The 21,365-nt window shown below is 40.0% G+C and overlaps 1 protein-coding gene and 1 long non-coding RNA gene across 2 annotated transcripts in view; both read left to right on the forward strand.

The window, feature by feature from the left end:
- The window catches only part of ATP9B (ATPase phospholipid transporting 9B (putative)), a 291,524-nt gene that overhangs the window by 107,048 nt on the left and 163,111 nt on the right, over nucleotides 1-21,365 (forward strand). Inside the window, 2 exon segments of the mRNA XM_032293812.1 lie at nucleotides 13,836-13,916; nucleotides 18,469-18,474. Of these exon segments, the coding sequence (XP_032149703.1) occupies nucleotides 13,836-13,916; nucleotides 18,469-18,474 (87 nt within the window).
- Nucleotides 11,250-12,946, forward strand: LOC116561824. The gene is made up of 2 exons (XR_004273623.1): nucleotides 11,250-11,704; nucleotides 11,758-12,946. It is a non-coding gene; the product is annotated as an uncharacterized LOC116561824 (long non-coding RNA).

Genomic DNA, 21,365 nt, shown 5'->3' on the forward strand with positions numbered 1-21,365 from the left:
CACACCACCAAAAAGCAATATATCCTAGGAAAAAAGGAAGTTTGACTGAATATCTGATTCATTAATCAATTTTAAATTGTAGCTTCATATAACTTGGCATATTAGGTATAGATCTTTTTTTCCATGAAGAAGAAAGCTCTGATTTCATTATGGATACAGGCAAAGCAATTTAGTTTTTCATGTAATAGCATATGCCCATAATCGTCCCTCATCCTGACATTTGTGTCTCTCGTGGTGTAGACCTGAGGGCTCTTCTGTGTCGTGAGCTGTTTGGTGTATCCCCAGTTGTGTCACATCAGACTGTGTCCATCGTGACAGCCAGGCTAAGGAAACTTAGAGACCTAAGAATTCCTCTGGATGTGCTGAGGACACAGCCAAGAACCACCTTTTTCAATTCTGTTGTATTCTCAGAGCACTTAATATGATCAGAGAATTAAGACTTGGAAGAGTCATGTAATAATAGCTATGCTGCAGATCCTGTAATGCCAGGTGCAGTTTCTTGTGGCTTCATCGCTGTCTGGAGGCACAGTTTTCAGGCATCGTAGACATTTGGGAAATATGTTTCTGGCTTTTGCGATCAAACAAATTTATTAACAACCACAAGGCCACAGTAATTTTCAATAAATCATGACATGCTGATTTATTTCAGAAGATCCATATAGCAGTAAACAATACCATTTACATTTAATTAGTTTTATTGAACGAAAGGCAATTTTATTTGTAATGAACCACATGTTATGATTAAGGATGTATTTTAATGACCTTTAAGTAATGCGAACAAATGTTGCCCTTGACCTAACAGCAGAGGCTTTCCTACATTATTGAAAACTTCAGAATGATTTTTAAATTATCGTGAAAAGCTTCGAATGACATTCTCATTATTGTGCCATTATTCAGTCATTTGATGTCTACTACACTAGATGAAATGCAGTCCTCTAAATGCTGATGTGTGTGTAGAAATGAGCTTGCCAGCTTGTTATTTATTTTCATGTATCAAAAGGTAGTTTGATGTATGAAAGTTTCATGTTTTGAAAATTACTGACAGTGTAATATTTAAATGATGAATGATTCTCAAACTTGCCTTATCCCTGGAATCATTTGACTGCTTATTAAACATTCTAGTAGAAGTTTCATAATTCTCAAGTTACTAGAGAATATTTCTTTTTGTGTAAACTAGCTTAACCTGAAAATAAATTTTTGCTATTATTAGTTAATACATAGTCTAAGCTACTGTAGCAGTTGCACTGTGGTAAACTGGTATGTTCAGCCGTTAGTTCACCCTTTCTGCAGCCTCTGTTCTTTAGAAATTTGAAAACTAACCTGCAGGTACTTTTCAGTTTCTTGAAAGGTATGTGAATTCGCTTTTACATTGAACGTACTTTCACAGAGCTTTAGGGCGGGAGTGAGGAGGAGGTATCTTTTTGCCAGTGTGTTCTCTGCGGGCAGTATTCCTGGGGGTGTGAGGTCCTGCTGCTGTTCTCCAGCTCTAGGGCTTAGGTGGGAGCCTGCTGTGTGGTGGTGGTCTCCAAACCATGTGTCTCAGATGTGATCCTTGCCATGGTTCTGTCCTTGGATGGCTATTTTGGTGACATTCTGAGAGTAGTTTTCGAGCATCAGTCATGAGCTTCCTCCTTTCACTGATTTTGGAAGCATCTCATTCTTTGTATGAAATCACTTTCTGGTCCATGGTCCAGGATGGCTTCTGTGTCCTATACCAAAACATGACAGACACACCTTAAATCAAAACAATTTTTCACCCTCACAGTAGGTCAGGTGGGTGGTCCAAGGCTGATAGGCAGCTTTGTCATCTCTCATAGGTGGTTCCAGTCACTGCCCCACCTCTACACTGGCCCTGCAGGGGAGGGGAAGGAAGGGCCTGGTGAGGACTTGGACCCAAAGGGGCTCATGTCCTTTTACATGTTCTGCTGGCCAGAATCTGTCACCTGGTCCTAAGCAGCTACAAAGAAGGCTGAGAAATATATTCTTTACGTGAGAAGCGACCTACCCATCTAAAGCTTCACAGTTCTATTTTTGAAAGGAAATGGGAAGGAGGGTGAAAGATGGTCACTGCCGAGCTATTGCTTCACTTTGTTTTCTGCTGAGTGTCTGACTCCCCCGTGCTGCTGCTGAATGGAGTGCACCAAACCATTCCAGCAGTTCTCAGAGGACTGTGCTGCCCTAAGAGCAGGGTGCTCCCTTTAGAACTGCCGTTATAATTACCTGTTTTATTAGCATCAGTGATTTCACATGCATTCTTCAAGGAACTCTAAGCAGTTTACAAATTTGTATGTTAATGACTTACATAGATTAAAATAGAAAACGAATGAAATGCCAACAGAAAAATAGTAAATACATCTTCTAGAAAAGACGCCATATCAATTTTAGATGATTGAATCTTCTCTGTTAAAGATTTTTTTTTAAGTGATTGACTGAGACATACAACTCTCTCCAGTCCCTTTAAGAGGAAATCTGGCAGGCAAGACTCCTGTGTAGAAAACATGAGGATGCCCTTTAGCCATGCTGCCGCTTTTCCAAAAGGGTCATTGGAATGCATGTGTAGAATCAACAGAAGAGAGAAAGCCTGATACTTCCTCAAAGCCGAGCCCAGAGAAAGTAGTTGTTCCAGGAGCAGAAAAGAGTAAGTTCTGATGTCTAATATACTTTAAGAAATCTCAGAGGATGTTACTAGCAACCTAAATAAAACAAGCTATGAAGAAGGATCATCTGGAAAATAAAAACTCTCAGAAATAAGAGTGGAAAATGAATTGTACCACATCCCTCAGAATACAGGCCAAGGTTGGGAAACACAGATTGATGGTTACCAGTTTTAGCTTGGCCCTCAGCGCTCTCTGTAATCCTTGTTAGAAGTTGTAATCAACTGTGTTCCTCTTATTGATGGCAGTGCTTTTATACTTTTCCACTTTCCTTTGATTTCTGATCCGACTGTCTTTCCTTCACCAGTAAGACCAGTTTGTCTTACCTTACATGGAAAAAGGATTCTGTGAAATGGAAATTCCTTCAATATCCCATTAATAAAGGAAGAACATTACCTCTGTTCCCTCATTTTGCCTATAATTACAGTAGAGAATCAGTCCTTCTAAGAGTAATTATTTCATAGCTTTTAACTGGCCTTATCTAAGTGTGCTTTTCAGGGCTCAGCTGATGAGTCGTTCTCCTCTCCTCATGTTTCTGTTTTCTTTTTGTTGGCCCTTAAGGCCTTTAAGGGAACATCAGTTTCTCAAGTCTTCCTTTAGATCTTTCTTCAATTTTAGCTTAATTGAATATTTTTATAATACTATTTTATTTCTTGACTTTTTAGCATTTTTTGGTTTGCAATATGCTTTTAACTAAAATGTCTTTAGAGTTTTTAACTAGTTACAATATGCCTTTAACTAAAAGTGTATTGTGAAAAATGAAGATTGTACCACTTCCTGTAAAATAGAAGAATTTTGTCCTCAAATAGACCTAATTCCCCCACCTACCCTTTATACTATAGAGTCCCCCTGAACAACACAGGGGTCAAGCGTGTCAGTCTCCCACACAGTCAAAAATCTATGTGTAAACTTTTAACACCCCCCAAATTTAACTGTTAATAACCTACTGTTCACTGGAAACCTTGCCGATAACCTAAACAGTTAACACATATTTTGAATGTAATATGTATTAAATACTGTATCCTTTCACAAAATAAGCTAGAGAAAAGAAAATATTAAGAAAATCATGCAGAAGAGGTAATACATTTATAGTACAGTACTGTATTTATTGATAGCATAAGTTGATATCACCTGTTAGCAAGGTGAACTGGGTCTGAAATGGTGGGCAGCCACAGCTGCAGACTTTAATCCACCACTAAGCAATTCAGCTTTTTCTTGTAGTGTCGTGACTTTTGTCTACTTTTTGGGAACATTTCCAGCATCACTAGAGGCACTTCTTATGGGTCCCGTGGTGTTATTTAAGGTTCACGCTATGATATTACGCTGAACACAAAGGAAAATATGTGAGCACCACGACCGAACAGTCATTACTGTGATGTACGCGGAACTGGGGCGGAGCACTGCTCACACAGAGGCCTCGCCCGCAGATCCTCGCGCATGCGCGCACTCACTGCAGCAGCAGCGGGAGGGCCTGTGATGCGATTCCAGGAGCACAGTGAGCACTGCAGTTAGTTCTGTGCAGTTAGGGTTTAATACTTTGTCTTCATGATCGTTTGTATGTCTGTCAGCTGCAGATGGTGTCATGTCCTGTGTGTTTCAAGTTTTATTTTACTTTTAACTTTTTGTAATACATTTGTGTGTATTTTATAGTAGTAAATGATGCAATAGACTACTTCTATATTTTAGGTTCTTTTGTTATACGTAACTTTAAACATTTAAAAAAAAATTCTAGGCTATGTGGTGTATCTTCAAGTTTTTTCAAATTATCAAGAAATCTCCAGAAAGTTTTCTATTTACTGAAAAAAATTCATTTATAACTGGACCTGCACAGTTCCAACCCATGTTCAAGAGCTCAGTGTACTTTTTAAATACGTATTATATCTATACGTTATAAACTGTTCCAGCCCATTGTATTTACACACACACACACACACAATTTTTCTTTTGAGACAGAGTTTTGCTCCATCTCCCAGGCTGCAGTGCAGTGACATGATGTCAGCTCACTGCAGCCTCTGCTTCCCAGGTTCAATCAGTTCTCCTCCCTTAGCCTCTTGAGTAGCTGGGACGACAGGCGTGCACCAGCTTACGTGGCTAATTTTTGTACTTTTAGTAGAGACAGGGTTTCTCTATGAGGGCCAGGCTGGTCTCAAACTCTTGGCCTCATGTGATGCACCTGCCTTGGGCTCCCAAAGTGCTTGGATTTACAGGCATGAGCCACTGTACCTGGCCCATTTTATTTATATTTGAAGGGAATTAAGATTAAAAATAGGATTTGGGGTTTAAAAAATATTTTACTTAGATATTTACCATTTTTGTTCCATACCACTCCTTCTTGAAGATCTGTATTTCTGCCTGATATTGTTTACCTTTAGCTTGAAGGACCTCTGCTGATATTCCTCTAGTGGATGTCTGCTAGAAAGGAGTTCTCATTTTGTTTATCTGACAGTGTCTTTATTTCTCCTGTATTCTTAAAGAATATTTTTGCTGGATATTGAATTCTGGGTTGACAAGTCTGCCCTCCACACCCTCCTCCCTGCATTAAATATTTTGTTCCATTGTCTTCTGACTCCATTATTTATAATGAGAAATCAGTGGTGTTTTGATAGTTCTTCTCTTGTGTATCATGTGTTCTTTTTCTCTAGGTATTTTTGAGATGTTTTTTCTTTATTTTTGGTTTTTAGCAATTTGACTTTCATATTTTTACATTTTATATATCTGTTTAAGGGATTTCTGGGCTTCCTGAATATGTATATTTCTGGCTGATAATAAATTTGGCCTATTTTTAGTCATTATTTCTTCAGATAGTTTTTCTTTTTTCATTCTCTCTCTGTCCACTTACTCTGAACCCCAGTTACATGAATGTTAGACTTCATGATATTCCCATGGTTCTGTGACTGTATTCATGTTCAAAATGATTTTTTTTCCTATGTCCTTTGAATCATTATCTCTCTCTTTTAAATTGAGGTTCTGGGGTACATGTGCAGATCGTGCAGGATTGTTGCATAGTTACATACATGGCACTGTGGTTTGTTGCCTTCATCCTCTCATCACCTGTGTCTGGCATTTCTCCCCGTGTTATCCCTCCCCAACCTCCCCACCCCCGCTGTCCCTCCCCTGCCCTCCGCAACAGACCCCAGTGTGTGATGCTCCCCTCCCTGTGTCCATGTATTCTCATTGTTCAATACCCACCTATGAGTGAGAACATGTGCTGTTTGACTTTTCTGTTCTTGTGCCAGTTTGCTGAGAATGATGGTTTCCAGATTCATCCATGTCCCTACAAAGGACACGAACTCATTTTTTATGGCTGTATAGTATTCCATGGTACATATGTGCCACATTTTCCTTGTCCAGTCTGTCATCGATGGGCATTTGGGTTGGTTCCAGGTCTTTGCTATTGTAAACAGTGCTGCAGTGAACATATGTGTGCATGTGTCTTTATAATAGACTGATTTATAATGCTTTGTGTATATATCCAGTAATGGGATTGCTGGGTCAAATGGAATTTCTATTTCTAGGTCCTTGAGGAACCACCACACTGTCTTCCACAATGGTTGAACTAATTTATACTCCCACCAATAGTGTAAAAGTGTTCCTATTTCTCCACATCCTCTCCAGCATCTGTTGTCTCCAGATTTTTTGATGATCACCATTCTAACTGGCAAGAGATGGTATCTTAATGTGGTTTTGATTTGCATTTCTCTAATGACGAGTGATGATGAGCATTTTTTCATGTTTGTTGGCCTCATGTATGTCTTCTTTTGAAAAGTGTCTGTTCATATCCTTCACCCACTTTTGAATGGGTTTGTTTTTCTTCTTGTAAATCTGTTTTAGTTCTTTGTAGATTCTGGATATTAGCCCTTTGTCAGATGGGTAGACTGCAAATTTTTTTTCCCGTTCTGTTGGTTGCCAGTTCACTCTAATGATTGTTTCTTTTGCTGTACAGAAGCTCTGGAGTTTAATTAGATCCTATTTGTCTATTTTGGCTTTTGTTGCCAATGCTTTTGGTGTTTTAGTCATGAAGTCCTGTGCCTTTGCCTATGTCCTGAATGGTTTTGCCTAGGTTTTCTTCTAGGATTTCTATGGTGTTAGGTCTTATGTTTAAGTCTTTAATCCATCTGGAGTTAATTTTAGCGTAAGGTGTCAGGAGGGGGTCCAGTTTCTGCTTTCTGCACATGGCTAGACAGTTTTCTCAACACCATTTATTAAATAGGGAATCGTTTTTCCATTGCTTGTGTTTGTAAGGATTGTCAAAGATCAGATGGTCGTAGATGTGTGGTGTTGCCTCCGAGGCCTATGTTCTGTTCCATTGGTCTATATCTCTGTTTTGGTACCAGTACCATGCTGTTTTGATTACTGTAGCCTTGTAGTATAGTTTGAAGTCAGGCAGCATGATGGCCCCAGCTTTGTTCTTTTTGCTTAGGATTGTCTTGGCTATGAGGGCTCTTTTTTGGTTGCATATGAAGTTTAAGGTGGTATTTTTCCAGTTCTGTGAAGAAGGTCATTGGTAGCTTGATGGGGATAGTGTTGAATCTGTAAATTACTTTGGGCAGTATGGCCATTTTCACGATATTGATTCTTCCTAACTATGAACATGGAATGTTTCTCCATCTGTTTGTGTCCTCTCTTATTTCTTTGAGCAGTGGTTTGTAGTTCTCCTTGAGGAGGCCCTTTACGTCCTTTGTTACTTGTATTCCTAGGTATTTTATTCTCTTTGTACCAATTGTGAATGGGAGTTGGCTCATGATTTGGCTCTCTGTTAGTCTGTTACTGGTATATAGGAATGCTTGTGATTTCTGCACATTGATTTTGTATCCTGAGACTTTGCTGAAGTTGCTTATCAGTTTCAGGAGATTTTGAGCTGAGATGATAGGGTCTTCTAAATATACAATCATGTCATCTGCAAATCAGGATAATTTGACTTCCTCCTTTCCTAATTGAATACGGTTTCTTTTTTTTTCTTGCCTGATTGCTTTGGCTAGAACTTCCAATACTATATTGAATAGTAGTAGTGAGAGAGGGCATCCTTGTCTAGTGCCAGATTTCAAAGGGAATGCCTCCAGTTTTTGCCCATTCAGTATGATAATAGCTGTAGGTTTGTCGTGAATAGCTTTTATTATTTTGAGATATGTTCCATGGATACCTAGTTTATAGAGAGTTTTTAGCATAAAGGGCTGTTAATTTTGTTGAGGGCCTTCTCCACATCTGCCAAGACAATCATGTGGTTTTTGTCTTTGCTTCTGTTTATGTGGTGGATTACATTTATAGACTTGCGTATGTTGAACCAGCCTTGTATCCCTGGGAGGAAGCCTAATTGATCGTGATGCATAAGCTTTTTGATGTGCTGTTGCAATCGGCTTGCCAGTATTTTATTGAAGATTTTTGCATCTGTGTTCACCATGGATATTAGCCTGATGTTTTCTTTTCTTGTTGAGTCTCTGCCAGGGTTTGGTATCAGGATGATGTTGGTCTCATACAATGATTTGGGAAGGATTCCCTCTTTTTTGATTGTTTGGAATAGTTTCAGAAGGAATCGTACGAGCTCCTGTTTGTACATCTGGTAGAATTTGGCTGTGAACCCATCTAGACTTGGACTTTTTTTGGTTTGTAGGCTATTAATTGCTTCCTCAACCTCAACCCTTGTTATTGGTCTGTGCAAGGTTTCAGCTTCTTCCTGGTTTAGGCTTGGGAGGGTGCAAGTGTCCAAGAGTTTATCCATTTATTCCAGGTTTACTGGTTTATGTGCATAGAGTTGTTTATAGTAATCTCTGATGGTAGTTTGTATTTCTGTGGAATCTGGTGGTAATGTCCCATTTTTCGTTTTTTATTGCATCTATTTGATTCTTCTCTCTTTTCTTTTTCATTAATCTGGCTGCTAGTGTTCTGTTTTGTTGATCTTTTCAAAAAACCAGCTGCTGGATTTATTGATTTTTTTGAAGGGTTTTTTTTCTTGTGTGTGTGTGTCTCTATCTTCTTCAGTTCTGCTCTGATCGTAGTTATTTCTTGTCTTCTTCTAGGCTTTTTGGTTCTTTGACCTTGCTTCTCTAGCTCTTTCAATTTTGACGATAGGGTGTCGATTTTAGATCCTTCCTTGCTTCTCATGTGGGCATATATTGTTATAAGTTTTCCTCTAGACGCTGCTTTAAATGTGTCCCAGAGATTCTGGTACATTGTGTCTTCATTCTCGTTGGTTTTGAAGAACATTTTTATTTCTGCCTTTATTTCATTGTTTATCCAGTTGACATTCAGGAGCTAGTTGTTCAGTTTCCATGAAGTTGTGTGATTCTGAGTTAGTTTCTCAATCCTGAGTTCTAATTTGATTGCCCTGTGGTCTAAAAGACTGTTTGTTATTGTTTCTGTTCTTTTGCATTTGCTGAGGAGTGATTTACTTCTAATTGTGTGGTCAGTTTTAGAGTAGGTGTGATGTGGTGCTGAGAAGAATGTATATTCTGTGGATTTAGGGTGGAGAGTTCTGTAAATGTCTATTAGGTCCACTTGGTCCAGATCTGAGTTGGAGTCCTGGATATCCTTGTTGATTTTCCGTCTTGTTGATTTGTCTAATATTGACAGTGGAGTGTTGAAGTCTCCCACTATTGTGTGGGAGTCTAAGTCTCTTTGTAGGTTGTTAAGAACTTGCTTTATGTATCTGGGTGCTCCTGTATTGGGTGCATATATATTTAGAATAGTTAGCTCTTCTTGTTGCATTGATCCTTTTACCATTATGTAATGCCCTTCTTTGTCTCTTTTGATCTTTGCTGGTTTAAAGTCCCATTTTATCAGAGACTAGGATTGCTACTCCTGCTTTTTTTTTTTTTTGCTCTTTGTTTGCTTGATAAATCTTCCTCCATCCCTTTATTTTGAGCCTGTGTGTGTGTCCTTGCACATGAGATGGGTTTCCTGAATACAGCACACCGATGGGTTTTGTCTTTTTATCCAATTTGCCAATCTGTGTCTCTTGATTGGGGCATTTAGCCAATTTACATTTAGGATTAATATTGTTATGTGTGAATTTGATCCTGCCATTTTGATGCTAGCTGGATGTTTTGGCAGTTTACGCCTTTTCTTCATTGTGTCAATGTTCTTTACTATTTGGTACATTTTTGGAGTGGCTGGTACTGGCTGTTCCTTTCCTTGTTTCGTGCTTCTTTCAGGAGCTCTTGTAAGGCAGGCTTGGTGGTGACGAAGTCTCTCAGCGATTGCTTGTCTGTAAAGGAATTTATTTCTCCTTCACTTATGAAGCCTAGTTTGGCTTGTAAGGGTTATTGCCGAGTTTAAAATGAGGAAACTGAGGCTAGTATAAGAAAATTAAATGCCAATTTATTCAGGTCCCTGGTCTGGGAAAAGGGGGCCAGAGAAGTTGTGCTGACTTCCTGGGGCCGGGGTTTTTATGGCTAGGAGGAACGAGCAACAGCTGGGTGCTCTGATTGGGTCCAGGGAAGCAGGATTGAGACGGGGCCGGCCGCTATTGGTTGGCGGGTTGTTGGGCAGGTTTTCCAGTGCAAGAGCTGGCCAGGGTTGCATTAGCCGGAGCCTTCCAGGGAGCCATGCGGCAGAGCTAGGTGCCGAGAGCAGAACCTGGTGCCAGGTGCAGAGGTGGGTATGTCTGGCCTCCTGGCGAGGCAGCCAGCCTTACATGACTGGATATGAAATTCTAGGTTGAAAGTTCGTTTCTTTACGGATATTGAATATTGGCCCCCACTCTCTTCTGGCTTGTGGGTTTCTGCCAAGAAATCTGCTGTGAGTCTGATGGGCTTCCCTTTGTGGGTAACCTGACATCTCTCTCTGGCTGTCCTTAGCACTTTTTCCTTCGTTTCAACCCTGGTGAGCCTGATGATTATGTGCCTTGGGGTTGCTCTTCTTGAGGAACATCTTTGTGGTGTTCTCTGTATTTCCTGGACTTGAGTGGTGGCCTGCCTTGCTAGGTTGGGGAAGTTTTCTCCTGGTAATATTCTGAAGAGTGTTTTCCAAGTTGGATTCATTCTCTCTGTCACATTCAGGTACACCTATCAAACGTAGATTAGGTCTTTTCACATAATCCCATATTTCTCGGAGGCTTTGTTAATTTCTTTTCACCCTTTTTTTCTCTAATCTTGCCTTCTCATTTTATTTCATTGAGTTGATCTTCAGTCTTTGATATCCTTTCTCCTGCTTGGTCAATTAGGATATTGAAACTTGTGTATGCTTCGCAAAGTGGTGCTGTGTTTTTCAGCTCTATCAAGTCGTTTATATTTTTCTCTAAGCTGTTTATTCTAATTAGCATTTCATCTAACCTTTTTTCACGGTTCTTAGTTTCTTTGCATTAGGTTAGCAGATGTTCTTTTAGCTCTGAGAGGTTTGCTGTTATCCACCTTCTGCCTGTTTCTGTCAATTCATCAGATTCTTTCTCCATCCAGCTTTGTTTCCTAGCTGTTAGGAGTTGTGATTCCTTGGAGGAGGAGAAGCATTCTGGTTTTTGGTGTCTTCATCCTTTTTGTGCTGGTTTCTTCCCATCTTCATGGCTTTATCTACCTGTAGTCTTTGTAGTTGGTGACTTTCAAATGGGGTTTCTGAGTGGACGTCCTTTTTGTTGATGTTGAAGCTATTTCTTTCTTAGTTTTCCTTCTAACAGCCAGGCCCTTCTGCTGCAGGACTGCTGGAAGTCCACTCCAGACTCTGCTTGCCTGGGGATCACCCGCGGGGGCTGCATAACAGTAAGGGGCTCCTGGTTTCTCCTTCTGTTGTCTTCGTCCCAGAAGAGTACCTGCCAGATGTCAGCCTGAGCCTTCCTTTATGAAATATCGCTTTTGATATACAGGAGTCGGGGAGCTGCTTGAGGAGACAGTCTATCCCTTATAGGAGCTCAAGTGCTGTGCTGGGAGCTCCGTTATTCCATGCAGAGCTGCTGGGCAGGTACGTTTAAGTCTGCTGCAGCGGGACTTATAAGTGCCTCTTTTCCGAGGTGCTCTGTCCTAGGAAGGTTGGGCTTTATTTATAAGTTCCTGATGTGCTGCTGCTTTTTTTCATAGATGCCCTGTCCCACACAGAGATAGTCTAGTCACAGTGTGCCAGCAGAGGTGTTGCTGAGCTGCTGCAGGTTCTGCCCAGCTGCTGTGTGAACTTCCTTGAGGTGTTGTTTTTAGAGGTACCATTAGAACTGCCTTTGTATTGGCAAACTGGCTCGGTAATGGCAGATGCCCTTCCCCCAACCAGGCTGGACCATCCTGGGTCCAGCTGCACTTGCTGCGAAACTCTCAATCCAGAGCATTTCAGATTGCTTGTTTTGTAGGGGTGGTACCTGCTGAGCCAGATCACCTGGCTCCCTGTCTCGGCCCCCTCCCTCTCAGTTGAATTGGTGGCTCTGTCTCCTAGGCTTTCCAGGCGCCAGTTGAAATAACCGCCTGGATTTGTGTGAGTTTCTGTGCACTGACCCGCGGCTCCGGCTGAAGCAGCCATGCCGCAAACTTGTGACACTTTTCTGCCCGGGAATGTCCTTGTCCGTGGGCAGTGAAAACTCATTGGGAAATGCTGTGATCACTCACCCTCTTTGTTCTTGCTGGGAACTGCACTCCAGAGCTGTTCCTGTTCAGCCATCTTTGAGTCATTATCTCTTGACCCGTGTTCAAATTCACCATTGTCTGTAAGCTGTTAATCCCATCTGAATAATTTATTGCAGACTTTATATTTTTTCAATTTTGGAATTTCCATATGATTGTTGTTAAATACACTTTTTCTTTGTTGTGATTTTCTACTTGTTTACTCTTTAGGAGCATGTTTTTCTTTAAGATGTTCTAAAGCTGCTCTGAAATTCTCATTTCTTAATTCTGATGTTTGGTCATTTCAGGGCTAGTCTTCACTGATGATTTTCTTTCTTGGGTATGGACCTTGTGTTTTGTTTCTTCATATGTTTAGAAATTTGGATCATCTTCATTTTTTTAAAGTGATTCATTGTAGAGAGGCAGGATTCTGTTATGTTCTTCTGAAGAGTACTGTTTTTTTGTTTGGTGCTGTTTTAACTGGTAGCTAACTTGACTGAAGTCAAACTCCAGAATCTATCTTTCTGGCAGTGGGGAGCTGCTGTGGTCTTTGTTCCATTCTGTTAGTAGATTTAGGTTTGGGCATGATAGGTTAGGTGTCAGAATGAGATCATACACAGATTCAACCCCTTCTGTGGCACCCTTCTTTCTAAGTTTCTGTTTCTCACTTTTCAGCTGCTGTGGTCACCCTAACCTCTGACGTCTGCTTCTTTGTGTCTGGGAGTCTGGGAGTTTTGTATTTGAGTTTTACCAGCCATGGCAGAACTTTATACACTCACACATCCAGAATGGAAATCAAAATTACAGAAATGGAAATTCTGTGTATTAAAGGATCGTGGGGGTTCAGCAGACCACCTCAAATTAGATGATTTATTAGGAGGACTCCCAGGACTCAGGATATGATCCTTTCCTGGCTGTGATTTGTGATAGCAAAAGTACAGAGCACAGTCAGCAGTGAGAAGAAGCACTGGGGTGCATCCAGAGCAGACCAGGCTCAGCCTCGCCTCTGGAGACTTTCTGCTTTAATCTCTTTGTGCAGCCAATGAATGAAGGAACCTAAAGCCTATATCTTTTCTGCTTCAAAATCAATTGTATGAAAGTATGATGTATGTTTCATGAAAGCTTTCCCATGTGATTTTCTAAGTATGTGTCATAAGCATGTGGTTCACACACACTGGACAAGCCTGTCATCTTCATGGCTTTAAGGAAGGCAACACTTAGGTTAGGTTATAGTGATTGTTACCTGCTCTAGCAAAAACATGTAAACAGATCTGGGAATTTATTAAACTGTCTTATAAAACTTATGAGGAATTGTGATGATTCCTGAATTCCCTCTGAATACTTAGATATCCAGGTGACTTCAAGATTTTCCTAAACAGGCTCCACCTCTACCATTGGAGCCCCACAGACAGGCCCTGGGGCTGCAAGTTGTGAGCGTCTCCCGCATGGTTTCGACTCACACCTGCTGCAAAAGCATGCTCGGTCGAGCTTAAAAACGATTTCTTTATTTAGTGACATTCTACTTTATAGTGTTGGCACACAAAAATCTAAGAAAATCAATGATTACTTTTGGTAAATAATATATGACAAATATTAATTAGCAAATGAAAAATTTCTAAGTACTTTTACTAAATTATAACATTATAATCAATTCACATGTTCTGTATTCCAGGACCTTTTTTCTATCAGTGCTTACGTTTATGCGCAGAAACCACAACTGGATATTCACAGTTTTGAAGGCACATTTACCAGGGTAAGTTAAACTGTTGTTCAATACAAATATAGTTATTGTGTAAGTTAAAAGTAGCAAACTTTTATTTGAGACAGTAATTCAATGAAGAATAAATTCAAACAGACGTTTCAAACTAGGGAGGGAAAACCTATGTAATGTTTGAAGTTCTTAAGTGTATCTGTATTAAATATATCTTTGGGATACATTTATTACAGTTTTTGGAATTTTCTTTAGCATATTTACTAATAAGATCCTTATCTCCTAAAATAATATGAGTGACTTAAATGAAATAATTTATTTCCATTTTGACTGAATAATTGGTATACTATGATATCGACATCATGTCTAGCCTTCTGCTATCTGAGTTGGGTGGGTATTTGTATGTATGTGAGTCTATACATGTGTGTTATGTTTCTTTATACACGTATGTATATTTCATGCCACCTACTTTTGTATTATTATAGAGTTTTGTTAAAGCTGGAAGCACTCTGCCCCTGATTGATAGGGCTTGAGAAACTCATTAACTCTTTATTTTAATGGCTTATAACCGATATTATAAATGCTTTATAGTAAAGGATTTTAGTATATGACTATAGTTTATTTTTAATTGCTGCAGCTATTATTTTAGTTAGGCAAAAAATTTTTTTAGGTGCATTCACCTTTGTTTCGCTCTTAGTCACTTGCAGGGGCTAGCAAGCAGTTGTGATCACTTGCAGAAGCATTTACAGAGCTTATCTAGTGTGACAGTTAATGTGCACACTGTGGGAATGTGAAGTGAGGGCACCTGTGAGGCCGTGAGAGTCCTGCGGACTGCTGGGCCTTTATAGCTGCTCATGTCATAGGTGCGGTACACAAGCATGTGTAAGAGCTTAATGGAGGGACAGCGAAGGAAGCGTATCCTGGTGATAAGCATCATGGAATGAATTCTGAAACAAACTCATATCTTTTCTTATTTAAACAAAAATAGTTATTATAAAAACAGTATGTTTTTTTCTTTTTTATTGCATTTTAGGTTTTGGGGTACATGTGAAGAACATGCAAGATTGTTGCATAGGTACACACCTGGCAGTGTGATCTGCTGCCTTCCTCCCCATCACCTATATATGGCATTTCTCCCCATGCTATCCCTCCCCAACTCCCCACCCCCCCGCTGTCCCTCCCCTGTTTCCCCCCAACAAACCCCAGTGTGTAGTGCTCCCCTCCCTGTGTCCATGTGTTCTCATTGTTCAACACCCGCCTACGAGTAAGAACATGTGGTGTTTGATTTTCTGCTCTTGTGTCAGTTTGCTGAGAATGATGCTTTCCAGGTTCATCCATATCCCTACAAAGGACACAAACTCATCATTTTTGATGGCTGCATAATATTCCATGGTGTATATGTGCCACATTTTCCCTTTCCAGTCTATCATCGATGGGCACTTGGGTTGGTTTCAGGTCTTTGCTATTGTAAACTGTGCTGCAGTGAACATTCGTGTGCATGTGTCCTTATAGTAGAACGATTTATAATCCTTTGGATACATACCCAGTAATGGGATTGCTGGGTCAAATGGAATTTCTATTCCTAGGTCCTTGAGGAATCACCACACTGTCTTCCACAATGGTTGAACTAATTTACACTCCCACCAACAGTGTAAAAGTGTTCCTATTTCTCCACATCCTCTCCAGCATCTGTTGTCTCCAGATTTTTTAATGATTGCCATTCTAACTGGCGTGAGGTGGCATCTCAATGTAGTTTTGATTTGCATTTCTCTAATGACCAGTGATGATGAGCATTTGTTCATATGTTTGTTGGCCTCATGTATGTCTTCTTTTGTAGAGTGTCTGTTCATATCCTTCGCCCACTTTTGAATGGGTTTGTTTGTTTTTTTCTTATAGATCTGTTTTAGTTCTTTGTAAATTCTGGATATCAGCCCTTTGTCAGATGGGTAGACTGCAAAAATTTTTTCCCATTCTGTTGGTTGCCGATTCACTCTAATGACTGTTTCTTTTGCCGTGCGGAAGCTGTGGAGTTTGATTAGGTCCCATTTATCTATTTTGGCTTTTGTTGCCAATGCTTTTGGTGTTTTGGTCATGAAGTCCTTGCCTACGCCTATGTCCTGAATGGTTTTGCCTAGATTTTCTTCCAGGGTTTTTATGGTATTAGGTCTTATGTTTAAGTCTTTATTCCATCTGGAGTTAATTTTAGTATAAGGTGTCAGGAAGGGGTCCAGTTTCTGCTTTCTGCACATGGCTAGCCAGTTTTACCAACACCATTTATTAAACAGGGAATCCTTCCCCCATTGCTTATTTTTGTCAGATTTGTCAAAGATCAGATGGTTGTAGATATGTTGTATTGCCTCCAAGGCCTCTGTTCTGTTGCATTGGTCTATATCACTGTTTTGGTATCAGACTATGCTGTTTTGATTACTGTAGCCTTGTAGTATAGTTTGAAGTCCGGTAGTGTGATGCCTTCTGCTTTGTTCTTTTTGCTTAGAATTGACTTGGCTATGACAGCTCTCTTTTGGTTCCATATGAAGTTTAAGGTGGTTTTTTCCAGTTCTGTGAAGAAGGTCATTGGTAGCTTGACGAGAATAGTGTTGAATCTGTAAATTACTTTGGGCAGTATGGCCATTTTCACGATATTGGTTCTTCCTAACCATGAACATGGAATGTTTCTGCATCTGTTTGTGTCCTCTCTTATTTCGTTGATCAGTGGCTTGTAGTTCTCCTTGAAGAGGTCCTTTATGTTCCTTGTTAGTTGTATTCCTAGGTATTTTATTCTCTTTGTGGCAATTGTGAATGGCAGTTTGTTCTTGATTTGGCTCTCTTAAAGTCTGTAATGGGTGTACAGGAATGCATGTGATTTTTGCACATTGATTTTGTATCCTGAGTCTTTGCTGAACTTGCTGATCAGTTTCAGTTTCAGGAGATTTGGGGCTGAGACGATGGGGTCTTCTAAATATACAATCATGTCGTCTGCAAATAGAGACAATTTGACTTCCTCCTTTCCTATTTGAATACCCTTTATTTCTTTTTCTTGCCTGATTGCTCTGGCTAGAACTTCCAGTACTATATTGAATAGGAGTGGTGAGGGCAGGCATCCTTGTCTAGTGCCAGATTTCAAAGGGAATGCTTCCAGTTTTTGACCATTCAGTGTGATATTGGCTGTAGGTTTGTCGTAAATAGCTTTTATTATTTTGAGATATGTTCCGTCAATACCTTGTTTGTTGAGGGTTTTTAGCATAAAGGGCTGTTGAATTTTGTCAAAGGCCTTCTCTGCATCAATTGAGATAATCATGTGGTTTTTGTCTTTGAATGTGACAAAGAGAATGAATCCAAGCTGGAAAATACTCTTCAGAATATTATCCAGGAAAACTTCCCCAACCTAGCAAGGCAGGCCAATATTCAAGTCCAGGAAATACAGAGACCACCACAAAGATACTCCTAAAGAAGAGCAACCCCAAGGCACATAATCGTCAGATTCACCAGGGTGGAAATGAAAGAGAAAATACTAAGGGCAGCCAGAGAGAAAGGTCGGGTTACCCACAAAGGGAAGCCCATCAGACTCACAGCAGATCTCTCAGCAGAAACCCTACAAGCCAGAAGAGAGTGGGGGCCAATATTCAACATCCTAAAGTTCTTAAAGAAAAGAACTTTCAACCCAGAATCTCCTATCCAGCCAAACTAAGCTTCATAAGTGAAGGAATAATAAAATCCTTTGCGAACAAGCAAGTACTCAGTGATTTCTTCACCACCAGACCTGCTTTACAAGAGCTCCTGAAAGAGGCTCTACACATATAATGGAACAACCAGTACCAGCCAGTCCAAAAACATACCAAATGGTAAAGAGCATCAACACAATCAAGAATCTGCATCAACTAACGAACAAAACAGCCAGCTAGCATCAAAATGGCAGTATCAAATTCACACATAACAATATTATCCCTAAATGTAAATGGACTAAATGCCCCAATCAAAAGACACAGACTGGCAAATTGGATAAAAAGCCAAAATCCATCAGTGTGCTGTATCCAGGAAACCCATCTCACATGCAAGGATACACGAAGGCTCAAAATAAAGGGATGGAGGAAGATTTACCAAGCAAATGAAGGGAAAAAAAAAAGGAGTAGCAATTCTCATCTCTGATAAAATAGACTTTAAAGCAACAATGATCAAAAGAGACAAAGAAGGACATTACATAATGGTAAAACGATCAATGCAACAAGGAGAGCTAACAATCCTAAATATATACACACCCAATACAGGAGCACCGAGATACATAAGGCAAGTTCTTAGTGACTTACAAAGAGACTTAGACTCCCACGCAGTAATAGTGGGAGACTTTAACACCCCATTGTCAATATTAGACAGATCAACCAGACAGAAAATTAACAAGGATATCCAGGACCTGAACTCAGACCTGGAACAAGCAAACCTAATAGACATTTATAGAACTCTCCACCCCAAATCCACAGAATATACATTCTTCTCAGTACCACATCACACCTACTCTAAAATTGATCACATAATTGATACCTGATGCTTTATAGAGGCAGGAGGGTGTGGAGGAGGGTACTTGTTGCTGTAGAGGCAGGAGGATGTGGAGGAGCAGGTACCTGATGCTTTGTAGAGACAGGAGGACATGGAGGAGCAGGTACCTGATGCTTTGTAGAGACAGGAGGGCATGGAGGAGGGCACCTGATGCTTTGTAGAGACAGGAGGACGTGGAGGAGCAGGTACCTGATGCTTTGTAGAGGCAGGAGGGCATGGAGGAGGGTACCTGATGCTTTGTAGAGACAGGAGGACGTGGAGGAGCAGGTACTTGATGCTTTGTAGAGGCAGGAGGGTGTGGAGGAGCAGGTACCTGATGCTTTGTAGAGGCAGGAGGGTGTGGAGGAGCAGGTACCTGATGCTTTGTAGAGAAAGGAAGGCATGGAGGAGGGTACCTGAGGCTTTGTAGAGGCAGGAGGGCGTGGAGGAGCAGGTATCTGATATTTCATAAAAGGTGAATCAGAGTACCTGCAGGCCTGTGACCCATTATAGCATCATGCTAGTGGACACTGGAGATGAAAGAAATCTTGATTCCTGTGGAAATTAGCAAAAGAATTTCATGAATATTCTTTTATTTATTGGACAGTGTTCATTGCCTATTCCGTGCTAGGTGCTAGGAAGGTAAAACACCCATAAAACACGGGATTAGGAACATGCCAGTTGCTCTGATACAATAAAATTCTGAATTTATTGAAGATAAAAATTTTATTTGCTTCATGCTTTAAAACGATAACTATAGAATTCAGTATTTGGCTTCCTAATGCCAACTGTATGCTCAGTTGGCTGGGCCAGTGCTGGAACCCCTAGACCCACAAGCAGTTAAAGGATATACCGTGTTGACTGTATCTGGGAAGTAGCAATGAGGATATGTGTCTTTTTTTTGTTTCTTCAGCAGTGTTAAGCTGAATTAGACTGTAACAGCAGTTTTATGAAATCGGCCATTATAGTGCAGTCCTAAATTCAACTACAAAGTAGTCTAATCCATAGAGAATACTTGCTTTTGTTTTTAAGTTGATTTTTTTTTTTTTTTTTTTTTTTTTCTAAAAATTTAAAAAAGTCATGGGAAAAGTCAGTTTGCCTAGATTGTTTATCTCAGCATTGGATAAATTGTTATGTATTTTAAAGACTGTAATGATAGCCTGTTAGCTACTGTCCAGGAGCTTACTTTGATTTAGTATATTTGGTATTTGTAAACATATTAGTATGAAACTATTAGTATTTTGCATCTCCATACAGGTTAATTATTAGATTTTTATAAGTTGTAACTGCTAAGTACAACAAAGTGTGTAACATGTTGTACTTGATAAACTGGAATTGAAGGAAGTCATTCCTAAGGGAATGTAGAATTGAAGGTATTTGTGAATCTGCAGAAATAGTAATAGGTCCATGCTAGAGTCAGCACATGGTGTAGACAGATTGTTTCCATCGAGGCTGTGTCTGTAGGCTGACTGCTTCCTTAAGACCATTGAAGTCACTGAGAAGACCCGTTTGTGTCCCTTGTTGTGGCTGGCATTGCACTTCTGCCTACCGAGAGCGTATTGTTGATGATGTAACCAAGGCACTGTTTAGTTAAATGCCAGTGGATATTTTTGAAATGATTTTTTTTTTTCCAAAGAAGCAGCACTCCATCTGTGTCATAAACAGTTCTAGCATCATAGCTTTCACTCTCCCAAAGGCTGAGATGCTAAGGCCAGTCTTCAGGTCAGCTGGTCGCCTTCTTGTGAAGGGACGTAGTGAAAAGTTCATGCTCCTCAGGGCCCTGGGAGTCTGACCCTGCGCTGCGCCTGCATTGCAGGAAGCTTTCCAACTACTGGGCTTGCCGCTGGAGGCTTAAGAGGCAACTGGAGGCCAAACCCCTTCCTCAAATTAAATGTCATTGAAAATGCTTTAGTTTCTGAATAATTGCAATATGAAGGGAAATATTTTGGAAACTGTTAAGATTGGTTTAGATTCTGTGCCTCACAAATAAATAAATAAGTATATGAGAGAATCAACTATCAAGCAAACGTCTTCCAAGTAATAAGCAAAATGGCCACAACTTACATCATTTGAAAGAGGTTTGATAAGTAAATAGAAGGAAAACACCAGTAGCATAAACATATTTTATACATGCAGCTTATTTTGGAAAATATGTTTTCTGTTTCTTTCCTTCCTTCCCAAATTTGATTCCTTTTTTTTTTTTTTAACATATATCTTGATAGCAAATTATCATCTCATAATAAAATACAGTTCTGTGGAGGTGGCATTACTTTACGGGAGACGCCTAACAGTCAGGACAGTGTATGGCTCTTACTCTATGCAGACATCGAGGTCATTGGCTCCCACACGGGAAGTCTTTGCTTGTGTTACTTCTAGATGCAGGGCTGTGGACTGCTGCACTCCCTTATTTTAGTAACGCTTCCATAACCACAATGTAGGCTATGACTTTAGGTTGAGATGAAAAAATTCCCAGATTTTAAATTGTAGTTTTCATCTCTGAGTATGAATATTAAAAGTGTAAGTGTAAAACTAGACTGTATGTATTCCTATTGTGATACTGATGTGTGGCCATATTTGTTTGTTACCTGTTTAGGTAATTAGCATCATATAACTTACTTGAATTTTGTTTAATTAAGAATATTCAGTGCAATAAGCGCATACTTTTAAAGAGGAATTTAAGAGAAATGACATTTAAAAATATATGTTTCTTCTATAACAGTATTCACAGAACCATTTTTTCTCTCATCGATACGTGTACACTTGAAAAGCATAGCCCGCGTCCTTAACGAGTGATAGGGAGAGGAAATTATGCTATGTATGCAAAAGAAATGTTGAAGAGTTGATTTGTGGTTATTTCTGTGCTAGTATTTTCTTTCCCAGGAGTGTTCCTAAATGACGTATTGAAGATGTAGTTGAATAAGCTGGGCATGCTGGGTGGTCGAATAAGCTGGGCATGCTGGG

The sequence above is a fragment of the Sapajus apella genome, unplaced genomic scaffold (genome assembly GCF_009761245.1).
Source record: "Sapajus apella isolate SASKATOON/1434 unplaced genomic scaffold, GSC_monkey_1.0 scaffold30, whole genome shotgun sequence".
Classification (NCBI taxonomy): domain Eukaryota; kingdom Metazoa; phylum Chordata; class Mammalia; order Primates; family Cebidae; genus Sapajus; species Sapajus apella.